The sequence below is a fragment of the Numida meleagris genome, chromosome 4, assembly GCF_002078875.1.
Source record: "Numida meleagris isolate 19003 breed g44 Domestic line chromosome 4, NumMel1.0, whole genome shotgun sequence".
NCBI classification, from domain to species: Eukaryota; Metazoa; Chordata; class Aves; order Galliformes; family Numididae; genus Numida; species Numida meleagris.
In genome coordinates this window covers 4922988-4935260 of record NC_034412.1, presented here as the reverse complement: position 1 = coordinate 4935260, position 12273 = coordinate 4922988, and the positions used below count along the sequence as shown (strand labels likewise).

The following is a 12273-nucleotide window of genomic DNA, read 5'->3' as shown; positions in this document are numbered from 1 at the left end:
ATCCCTTTGGGAGCCCTACTTTGCCTGAGAAGACCCTACCTTAACTTGCCTGACAGTTGGACTAGATGATCTTAGCGGTCTTTTCAACCTTAATGATTCTATGACCCTCTGCAGTTCATCCCCAGATCTGTATTTTCCCTGCAGCCACGAACGGCATGAGATCAATGTTCTAAAAATATAAGTATCTACACATTCTGCTCAATCTTTGAGAACAATGTAAAACCATTTCAGCTAAGAATGAACTGATCACCTCAGTACCTGCATGGGCCACAGATCTTTTTCTCTTCCCAACAAACTCTGAACTGAGCAGAGTAATGGACTTGTAGCACATCCAGGTACTTCTGGTGCACTAATTATGCTTTTCACCTTCTCGCCCTGCACCAGTACAAAAATACCTTGAAGTGCAGCACCGAGGAAAGGCAGACACAACCCATCTCATCCAGCTGATTTTCTCTGAGAATGACAGAGCTGAGAAACTCTTCTGAGGCCACAACAGTAGTGAATGTCCCACTGTGAACGGAGTCATAGAAAGGTTGGAAGGGACCTTAAAGACCATCCAGTTCCAGCCCCCTGCCACGGGGGCAGGTTTGCCAACTTCTAGATCAGGCTCCCCAGGGCCCCATCCATGGCCTTGGTCACCTCCAGGGATGAGGCACCCGCAGTTCTCTGGGCAGCAGTTCCAGGGCCTCATCACCCTCCTAATAATAAATCTCCCCTCTTTTAATTGAAAGCTATTCCCCCTTGTCCCATCACTATCAGACTATGTAAAAAGCAGGTCCACCTCCTGCTTGTAAGCTCCCTTCAAGTACCAGAAGGTCACAATGAGGTCTCCCCGGAGCCTCCTCCAAGCTGAACAAGCCCAGCTCCCCCAGGCTTTCTTCGTAAGAGAGGAGCTCCAGCCCTCTGATCACCTTCATGGCCCTCCTCCGGACCTGCTCTAGCAGCTCCAAGGCAGCCCTGCAGGGCTTTTCACAGGGTCAGCTTTGGCAGCACTTTACTCTGTATAGTGGCACTTGAGCCTATAGAAAGGCCAAAGGGTTGGGCTGCATAACCCTGGGCTCAGTGATGGCTGTGCTTGGGAATTGGTTGCAAGCCTTTCTACATCCCACTTCCCTACACCAGTCACGTCTGGGCTGGCTGTGACGTATGTCCTTCTGCATATTCCCATCCGCACAGATTCCTTTTAAAAGACTTATCGGGAAAAAAAAAAAATCAAGCTATTGATTTTAAAAATTAGCATTTCCCCCTGAGAGCCCCAGAGGTGGCTCACCAGAGCCGAGCAGCAGCAGAGCGGGCACGGGGAGGTTTTAAATCAAGGCAAAAAGGCAGGACATAATGCTTCCAATTTACTTCCTTAAAATGAAATGTGCAAGCTAAAAAGCCATGAATAAGCACTACTGAGCACCGCAGCCACCAAAAAGGCATTTTTAAGCCACCCCCTTCCCCCTTTATCTTGTCAAGAGACTGTATTTTCATTGTGTTTGTATGGTAATTTAAATCATGGCAGGGCTCAGAGCATACAGCGTAATTGTAAGTCAGCGAGGGTTTGAATGTCATCACTGCTGTGCAAATAACATCATCAGCTCTTCAGCTGTGTCAGTAGCATTGCAATTATGTAAGCAACTATTATTTCCGCCCCTGATATGCCGTATTAGGACTTATTTGGGGGGCTGGAGCTGACAGGTATCCCGTAAATATGAGAAGCACACGGCAGCACTGAGCTGGGAAGAAGCTCCACTGCACCCCGGGCTCAGGGGGTGTCCCCAGCACTGGATGGCCCTAAGGGAGCGGTGGGGACATCGCTCCTGCCCTGGTGCCTCCCACTTCCCTTCCTTCGAACACTCTCTCAGACACAAGCTCTCCTCCCAAACTCTAACGGGTTCCTTGTAATCACAGAGGGAAGTCACAGAGACATTGTAATTTGGTCTGTTGCAGAACGGCCTTGGGGGGTTTGGTTTTTTGCAGTACGGCTGAGCCCCCAGACTGGAGCCCGGCACGGAGCGATTTGTCTTTCTCAGCGTTCCTGCCCGCTCCTGGCAGATCAATGATGGCCTGAGCTTTTATTTCAGCTCCTTGAAAATGAGCCCGGCATAACGATGCCTTCCCCTAATCTACCGTGCGAGCACGTCACAGCAGAGCCAGCCCTGACCTTGGAGCGCTCCTGTTGCAAGGGACCTCAAGGCACCAAAGGAGCAAACCACGAGCACGTGCCCGCCAGGTTCCCCTGTAGGCTCCATGGGGAGGAGGAGGCAGAGCTCCTGAGCACCCCGAGGGGCAGAAGCAACGGTCCATGAGCCCCTCTGCTTGCTTAGTCTGCTCCTCACCACATGCACACCCCTCATACCAGCGAGAGCTCTGAGCTCAGGGCTGAGGAGCACCTTCCCAGCAGCTCAATATAGGAAGAAACACAACAGCGAGCCCCACTCAGATTAATTTGCAGGCAATGCTCAGCATTGTGACTAACGACACAAAGCTCCACCGAATGCACGTCAGGATGACAGATTAGGACTTATTATTTTTTTTTTTTTTAAAGATTGCAGCTTAAAATGCAATTGGAAGATCGATTCTTTAGATCCTCACATTATATAAGTTTTGAGTGTAACCGAGTGCAAAGGGAGAGGGGTCTCATCTTCACCATACAGAAACGGTGCGCATCACAGCAGCCAACAAAGGGTTTGCATGAAGAGAGATAGCCAGGAAGTTCTGAACAGCTGCTATTTGCAGAATACCTGCACACGGTACTATTAATGTGTATTTTTTTTTGCTCTGGACATTCATTTTTGGTTTTGAAGACACCCCTGCAAGCTATCTGAATACTCCCTTTATTAGAATAATTATGTTTTTATTTGCGGGGGACAGCGAGGTCATCTCTCCTTTTACAGTGTTCTCCAGTGAATTATATTTCATGGGAAAACATATTTATTCAGAACTTCATTTTGATTTAATAGAAAAATTGTTCGTGCCATGGCACTGCAGAATACTCATTTTTCTCCATGTGTTGATTTTTGGCATATAAATGCCAGAAGCCTCTGTTCTCTTCCCTTATCAAGAAAGACTTGCCTGAGATTAATTTCCTCATCATCCTTTCCTTTTAAAGTGGCTGTTTTTCAATGCCATTTAAAGACAGAGTTGTGATAAATTCCCGCATTCAATGCGCAGATTTCAATGAAAGAAGTCTATTCCACAGCAGTGAAGTAATTGAAATCCAAATGGAAAGGGACAAAAAAAAAAAAAAAGTAAGAAATCGTGTACTGTTACTCCAGCCAATTGTACAGGGGTGCTTTCACGTGCTTTTCTTTCTAATGACAATTAGTTCTGAAATAAGCTAATTGCAAAAGTTTCTAATGCTTTTCCATAGGGGAAGGGACACGGTTCTAACACTTCTTTGTAATTGCAGATTGCGATAATTGAAGACTTCTTATACCAAGTAGAAGACAGTTACTTGAAGAACAAAAAGCGGAGAGCAGCGAAGAGGGAGAGGAGGAGAATGAAGAAGCTTCAAAGTACAGAGCAACATCAGAGCCCAGGAAGTACAAAGCTGTCCCTCATCAGCCCTAAAGACACGGCCGCACAGCCAACAAGAGAATTAGCACCGCGGATATTTGATGGATAGGTCAGCCCATGCCACCTCTTCACTTAATGATCCTTTCCCTCGCTATGGGGTACCTGGAACAAGACACTCCTGCACTTCATTATCCTGAACTGGCTGGAATAAACGCCCAGGCAAGGCTTAGTTCAAATTGCCATGTTTATTTAAACAGTAACACCCGGCCATGCGTTTTTCTCTCTACATACAGGAGGAAAAAGCTAGGGAGGGCTTCCAGTGGTTTGCACACACACTTGGATGCAGCTCCAGAGCACTGGCTGGGGTTACAGCTCAGCCACCTGCTCGCTTAGGTGGGCACATCTGAACAAAGGAAGAGAGCCCAGCATCACCCCTTGGTTGAAGACATGGAGTCCTTTGCTCCGCTCTGTGTGCTGGGGATGAATTTCCTCCATTAGATGATAATTTCAAATTTTATTCATTAAAAGACCTGCTTTTCAATAGAGATCGCCTTATCAGGTGACGTTCGTCAGCATCCTGCACTGGTGCATGCAGCCCCTCCTAAGGCTGGCACTTCCTTTTCATTCTCTGTGTTTACTCCGTAAGAAAATAACCTCGCCCTATCAAAATAGGATTCAGTTCCTTACGCGTTCTCATTCAAAATTTAAATCAAAAAGGCAGAAAGGAGAAGTCCACTCGCCAGCACTCAGATTTAATTAGAAATCCAGGACCCCAAAGGTATTTAACCACTTAATTAACCACTTAATGATCACAGATAAGCATTTAAAACCTGCCGCTTTTTAGCTGCTACAGACCATCTTCCTCAGCTCTCATAAAGGAGTTTTTAAAACCAAGAAAGAACTGGCACAAGCTTTGATGGTCCTTTGTTCACTGCTAACAGGGTAAGTAGAAAACCTGAGAAAATCTGAGCTAGTTCGAGCTCCTTAAACATGTGGGACACAGAAAGGAAGAGTTATTGCCCTTTGGAGACAGCATTATTTCGCTATGGAGTTGGTTTTGTCAGATGAAGTTTTATGACACGTAGTGGCAATCATCCATCTTTGATGAGCAGACACACACTAAATCAGAAAGACTGCTCCCCACGGATCATCAAGTCACAGTCAACACCGAGTTTGGTAAATCATGAGGCTCTTAAGCAAATATTCTTAATTTGAGGTAAACCGGCTTACTATTCTGCAATATTTTATGCAAAATCATGCATTTTTACCTAGAACGATGACAAAGAATAAAGTGCAACAAAAACAGGTGATCTTTGCGAGGGGCTTTGTGAGAACCCCAGACCCCAGACATGGTGCAGCTGTTCCCTTTCAGATAGCTGATATTCAGGTAGGGCAGGAAAAAAGGTGCTCCGATCAATTCATCACTGCGAGAGAGAGAGAAGCCATTGCCCAAATCAATCTGCGAGGTGTCCGAAACATCTGGGCCAACATCTGGCTACAGCGCCCTTTAGCCTCTAGAAAGCCACAGCCTAACACAGTTGTCAGAAGAAATCATCTGTGAAACAGCACAAAAGAAATATGAAAGAAGCCACTGTTGGGGAGAAGGGGGGTTGCTGCCTTCCAAAAATGCCCGCTTGTAACGCATTGAGGCCCAGGCCCAAATCTGCATGCAAGTGATTTACTCAAGCACACAACTAAGACCACTCCCCCGGAGCTCCATTTTCAGGTCACTTCTGTTCCAAAGGCTAGTTTCCAAATGAATGACGGGCATTTGTTTTCCTCCATCGCATCATTTTTTGGGTCACAAAGATGATTTATCTGTCAACAGCTAGGTTCACTGGCCCCAGGCAACTTTTGACAGTTGAAACCATTCAATGAAATGCAAAGAACACGATACCAATTTAAGGAGGAAAAAAAATAAGTAAAAATATCCTCTCCCAAGACTGCCTCATAAGTCTTTTGCTTGCTGTTGCCATCATCACCTCCTTGTAAATGCCAGAATTTCTGCACCAAGCCCTGGAAGGGACAATGAACACAAGCAAAGCGAGCTCCTCCAGGTATGGTGGATCTTTTTAACTGTTTGGCTATAGCACTGTGGCTCACGGAGGGCTCAGTGGTCGGTCTTAAACATTTCTCACTTTTGCTGTCTGTGAAGTCTCTTCTGTCAAAGGGGGGGCTTAGCTAAAAAAAAAAAAAAAAGCTAAATACACCACCAGTGGAAGATGATACCATTGGGAAAGACCAAACTAGAAGATACACGAATGGCACTCCCTGCTTGGCTTCACGTTAGCAGTATGCTATTGCTGCTCTCCCTCTGTAGTCAATCAGAAGGAAAATGTAAAACAACTCTGAGCGCCTCAGCAAGTATCTGCCTCCAACTCCATGCCACGCCAAGAATGAAGGACAGCACAACACTGGTATTAAGTTCTCCTTGAAAGCTGACTGTACGGATTGCAAACTCCTGAGAACGAGGAACATCTTACAGCCCATCCTAGGTCTTCCCTCCAGAAATTACCAGATAACACCTTTAAACCAAGCACCATTCAAGAAGAAGAAGCATAACGCTAAGAAATCTATACATCACTAGTTTAGCAATACAGAAGACATAGGAGGGGCATCAGACACCAGACTACTTGCAAGACACAGACCACGGCTGAAATTAGAAGACAGATAGATACACACACAGTGTCATACTTGCAGCCTAACTGAGGATCTATACAAAGGCAACTTGTTCCTTATTCAGGGTCTAGATGCGATTGTACATCTTTAATCCCAAAGGACAGAACAACAGCAGGACGCAGTTTTACATTTTCCCCGATTGAACTACAATCGTTGTCACAAGAGCCAATTTCACGTTGGCTGTTTCTTGCTCTTGTTGCAATTCATCACGAGAAGACATGAGATCTAAGATACCCCGGCCAGGCACAGCCCATGAATAATACAGCGCATGGCTTCAACCTTTTCAGTTTGCTTTGTAGCGCGATTGGCCAACCATTGCTGTCCTCCCCTGTTAACCACCCCATTAACCTGAGAGGAAAAGGTGGAACGGATGGACAATCAGCCAGCAGAATACTGAAAAGGTTAACGATGAGGCTCACGGCCCTGGCTTTCTTCAGCTTTAATGGTATTAAGATTCTTTCCTTTCCTTTTTCAAAGTCTGCAGTGAAGAAAAAAAAAAAACAAAAAGCCACGAGAAACCGCACAAGATGAACCTTTGTTCTCATTTCAGATTATAATCATGTAGTTCCTTTCAGATGTCACACTTGGATGATCCTAGTTTATGCGTGAATAAACTGAGAAGAATGTTTATTTTTACCCCTCTCAATACGGAGAATATTCAATTAGAGCAGTGAACTTTCGCTTTGAAGCTGGTCATTCTTGAGTCGAGGGAAATGGGAGAAAGCAGAGGCCAAACAGCTCCACATGGCCACCTGCCTCTGGAGGGTCCCACTGCTGCACCAGCCGTGCTGCTGAGCGGGCCGAGGCTCCTCACCAAGAGGGAACAGGGAATTGCCCTACGCTGGGGGCTGCCCCCGGGATTCCCTTGGGTTGCCAGGGTAGGCAGACCTCACATTTCTTGTGCACATCCAGCCAATAAGGCACAGCAGGTCCTGGGGAAGCGCTGGAAGCACCGGGTAGAAGCAGCTGTCCTGCTTCCCAAAGTTTCCCATCCACCTTTGTAAAAATCTCCCAATTTCTCTTTGAAAGATCACGCTGTTATGAACAACAGTTGCACGCGTCAGTATCAGAAAACGTTTGCAGAAACCTCGCAGCCCAAAAAGCCAACTTCAACATATCACATCACTTGTAAAGCTTTCCTCAAGGTGACTCTGCTGGGCCTGCCACGATGGCATGGGATCCTCCTCTTTGCACAAATGAACTGCTTGGAGTCGCTGGTAACAGCAGTGATCCTAAATACTGGTGGGGGATCTGGGGGCAGAGAGGAGGGGATGTTTCCACGACCCATCAAAACTCCACGGTTTACATTTATTACAGGTACTGACTTGCAATAATGCTGAGGCTTTTATTATTATCTCACAGTAATAACACAATCGCTGTTTTGCTTAAGGTGAAGAGCGATATTCAGACAGGAAGAATTACTAACTAAGAAAAGAACGCCTTAAATTTTAAAAACGACTTTTGTGGTTCCTCTCTGTAATACACTTTAAGTCTGGAAGGGACCATTATGATCACCCATACGCCAGGAATTTTTACACTTTTTGATATACGGGATCTCAAGTAACGTACCACTTCTTTTTACCACTGCTCTTGAGCATCATCTTTGATAAGACTTTTACAAACTATGTATAGAAATGGCCACACACTTTGGGACATGCTCACGAACTAAGAGATTAAAGGAGCACAGTTTTCTTTCAGGGTCCTAAAAAGAACCACTGATAAAAGTTCTATGACATTTTTGGAACAATGTTAGCGATGGAAATCAGCACAAAGACAAGTTTACCAGGCTGAAGGTACCCTGAACGCATTGATTTGAAGTGGTCTGTAGCAATTTTAATGAGCCCTTACTCCTGGTTTTAAGTCTGGAAGGGAACTAAGTATTTCAGCATTGAGTGGGAAAAGTGATAGCAGAGTTCACTGGTTTACTGCCTGTCCATTACTCTACCCGCTGCCATTTGGGACTAAAGGGAAAACATCACCGCAAGAATTCCCAGCCTCTGCAGCTCGTTTTTACAGTTCGCTATCACAAGTTAAAACATCTCCCTGATTAGGAGAGCGGTAATACTGTCAAGAAGCAGATTAAACCCTGGTCTGTTGAAAAGACAAATGAAGAGAAAGAAAAAGAAAGACAATCCATCCCCACGTTTGTTCCAGTGTTTGGGTGACCTACGGAGTACCTATGGCAGCGAGTGAATTGTCCCCTTCTGCAGATAAAGGGCTAAAACGCTTATTGTTCTGTGTGCTCGCTAAATGAGGGCTGAGGCAATCCGTAAGAGAATGGAGTGCCAGGAAACACGCTGAGTTGTTATGCTGCCTTCAACAGCTCCTCTCCAAAGCCTCTTTTATAAGCAACACAGCAGTAACTTTATTTTTGAAATATATTTATCCTCCACCATTGTTAAACGCGCTCTAAGGATCTTTGTTTTCCAGAGGGATGAGACCATCAGCTTCCACATACCAACAAACAAGAAGGAAAAGTTTTTTTTGCTAGGATGGAGAGCGTCACCTGTTCTGGGGGTAAAAAGCTGGAGGTGCAAAGAACCGCATTCTGCCATTTAATTAGTAATCAGCAACGATCTGTCAGTCAGAACTACTGTAATTCATGAACTGTTAAGTCAAAGGAGAAATGGCAAGTAATTAGACTGCCTCCGTTAGAGCTTCACTAGCACTCGCTCATACAGCAAGAGTTTCAGTCTGAGGGAGAAATGGATGTGCGAAGCTCCTTAATATATTCAGCTTTTTAATTAGCAATCAGCGCTGATTTGCCAGCCATATCCAGCTCTAATGCACGAGCCACTGAAACACAGGGAAAAGACAGATTTTCAGAATCAGTTATGCTCATATTTACATCCTCTCCATGCTGAAGCACAGGAGAAACTACTGAAATATCATCTTTGCCACCACAGAGCAGCAGAAAGCATGTAAGAGCCTACACTCCAAGACAGCCAATAAGTTACTGTCTGGGTAAAGACAGAAGCTGAATATTTATGAGCACATCAGTGCAGAGAGGTAGCCAGCATCTCCCAACACTGACAAACAAGCATTACCATTTTTAACTGTACGCGAAACAAAGCCTCCAAGAGCGCAGGTAACACAATTTATATTCCAGTCGATCCTATTTTAGAAGAATCCATAAACAGATTGATGGTACACTTACCAGGCTGCTGCGCCGTCCTCGATCTCTGGATGAGGAAAGTGGTGGTGGTGGAAGAGAGATGGGAAGAAGCCATCCTTGATCTGATCCTCACAGGCAACAGGATGTAACGCAACGGAAAGCACAGCAATGACAGCAGAGTAGCAAGATCCCAGGCTACGGCAAGTGAGGGTTTCCTCAAATACAGCAACCATGGGCACAGAAAGGAAAGAAGCTGCTGTCCTTCAGAAAGCCTCAGGTAGGCAGGGATCTCCAGCAAGATACCTCACCTCCACTGCCAGCCCTTAACTGAGCTCTGGGAAGGGGTACATGCTGGCTCCAGCCCTTCCAGCCGCTCAGGTGCATTTCATTGCGTGCACCTGAGCTCCCCTGGGTGGGCCCTGCCTTGCCACCAGGTGCACAATCACTGGTTCAGGCCATGACTTAGCATTTTTGCTACAGAGGGAAACACGAGCTGCCTTTGCAGGTGGAGCAGAACACAGCCTGCTTCTGGGCTGTGGTGGGCACAACTTCATTTCACCCTGAGATGAGATGGGCTCTAGGGAGCCCCCGGTAAGCTGAGCAGCAAAGCTGGGCTCTCCATTTCTCCAGCGTGAGGCCAAAAGCCACTTCCTTCCCCCCTGGCCCTTAAAGCAGCTGAGGTACTGGAAAGAGAGGGGCAAGTGAGAGGTATAAAGGCTCTCCTCTTTCTACCAATATTTATATTAACATCCGAACTTTAAGTGTTTAACTTGCCAAATATGAAGTGCCTGTGTTAGGCCTCCCATAGCTCTCCCTATGTAAGATAAAAATAAAAGAATGCTTCACATCTCTTTGTAAGTATTTAATGACTATAAATATATGTGTATATATATAACTCTTTTCAGCATCAGAGGACGGCTCCCACTACAGTCAGACTTTAAAACCAGTCAATATGTGAAACTGCTGATAAAAGCACCCGGGCAGCTTAAACCAATTACAATTTGCAGGTAGAGTGGTAATTGCACTCCTAACTGCCTTAACTGGGCACATACAAATGCATCGTTGCATTTGTATAGAGGCTCTGATAGAATGCTCTGTGCCAGACGAAAATTCAGCCCTAAGTAGTAGTAATGTTCTTATCTAAAAATGACTTTTGTTTGCCTAGCGTCTGACAGTGTTAAATCTATTTCACAAGATGTTTAATTAGTTTGTTTTCATGGCGCTCTCATTACCATTCTAGCTTTCGTTACTGATGGGAGAGAGCAGGTTTCTGGCTCTGCACTTAAAAAACAGTCCCAAGGCAAAGAACGTGGCACTGGTTTGCCTTCGCCTTTCCAATGTCAGCTGTGTAGAGCATTCAGCCAACATTTTAAGCTCTCAACAGCTTTTGTGCTTTTAAAGTACGTTCTGGCTAGCCCCTGTTTTGTCTCTGATGGCTGGCTTTCAGAGATTGTAAACATCCATCTCACAGCAGAGTTTTCAGCCCCTATTTTTGAAGCGGCAACTATTTTCCTGCAAAATACAGGTCAAGCCGTCCTGTTGAATCTACAACGCATTCAGAAACAGGTGCTCTCAAGCAGCTGTAAGCTCTCTACCTCTTCTCTTTCAACAAAAACCTATAAAAGATTAATTGTCTTAGTCCATAAATGCTTTAATAGCTTTCAGTGAGTGCGCGTTTATGAATTATAGGTACGGCTTTGTGAAAGGTTGGGCTGCACAACCCGGGCTCAGCCATGGAAGTACCCGTGATTCAGATGTCAGCTAAAGAAGCGTTCAACCCTGACACGTGTTCCAGGCTTCCCGCGGGCTCTTGGCCAACTGCTGGCTGCTTTTGAGTCTCAGGGCAGTGAGTTCCTTGCTGTTTTTTAATAAAGCAAGCAAATACATTGTTTCTTCCTTATCTACCATCTGCCTAGATGTCCTCCAAACTACCGCTTGATAACACAAACCATGACCGCATCACAATATTGAAGAGCATACTTGGATGAACTCCATGGAAATGTACACAACACGCTACTTCTCCAAGAAGTTTTCTTCTTTGAGCACTATTACCCAGAACTTCAAGATACACGTGCCAATGGGGAAGACAGCAAACATGCTGCTAGAGAACGGCCTTTGCTTGGAGATACCTCCTCTTAGGTGAAAAGCATCTCAAACATCCCATTCTCAGAGTCAGGAGAATGAAGAAACTGGCACCTTCATTGACTATACGTTATTCTTTCAGTTCGCAAACTTGAAGCTCATAAAAGAAAGATACAAATTCAACGTCACTGGTTTTGCTACTCATTACTATGAATAAGTTGCTATTTACCTTACCTCGGCTTTAATTTTTTAAAGGGAAGGAGGAAAAATAGGAAGAGGAACTACAGAAGGAATGACAAGAAACCCAGGAAAACCATTTTTCCATTCTCCTCATTTCACAGCCTAGTGAACAGCAGAAGTTACAGAAATGTGCACATCCATACAAAATCCAGAGCACCTTGCTTCAGACATAATACAGATGTGCATGGATATGTATCTGTATTTCCTCTTAAAGATAGCAACAGTTTAGAGTCACCCCAATTGCTGCATTTTCTGTAGACAAGAACCAGAATTTAAAAAGCAGACTGACCCTTAAATGGAAGAGATCTGGTTTACTTAATTCTCTTCCTTGAGCCTGTGCAGAGGCTGCACCACAATCAAATATTTCACTTCCTCAAATCCTCGTTTCATTTCTGGGTTATGAACTAGCCCAGACGTCTTTATAGCAACGTTGAGCATTTCATTTTGAAATTACAGCAGTCTTCTCAAGCAGGAGGGTTGTTTAGTCAGGACTATTTCATAAGCTAGCAGCAGCACCAGCTCCTGCATTCACAGGCTGATGATGTGAAGTTCTACAAGCAAAAGCAGACCTTGTGACAAAGCTGCATCTACAGCTCTATTGTCAAAACCAGCATTGTAAAAAGTCAGAGCAGGAGTTCTGCAGCAACTTGTTT

At 45.1% G+C, this 12273-nt stretch overlaps 1 protein-coding gene across 1 annotated transcript in view; it reads left to right on the top strand.

Annotated features, from left to right (window-relative positions):
- Positions 1-3764, top strand: part of SPATA16 (spermatogenesis associated 16) — an 86509-nt gene extending 82745 nt beyond the window's left edge. The window contains exon 11 of the mRNA XM_021397136.1: positions 3398-3764. Within this exon, the coding sequence (XP_021252811.1) occupies positions 3398-3613 (216 nt within the window). The 3' untranslated portion in view covers positions 3614-3764. The remainder of the gene's footprint in view (positions 1-3397) is intronic.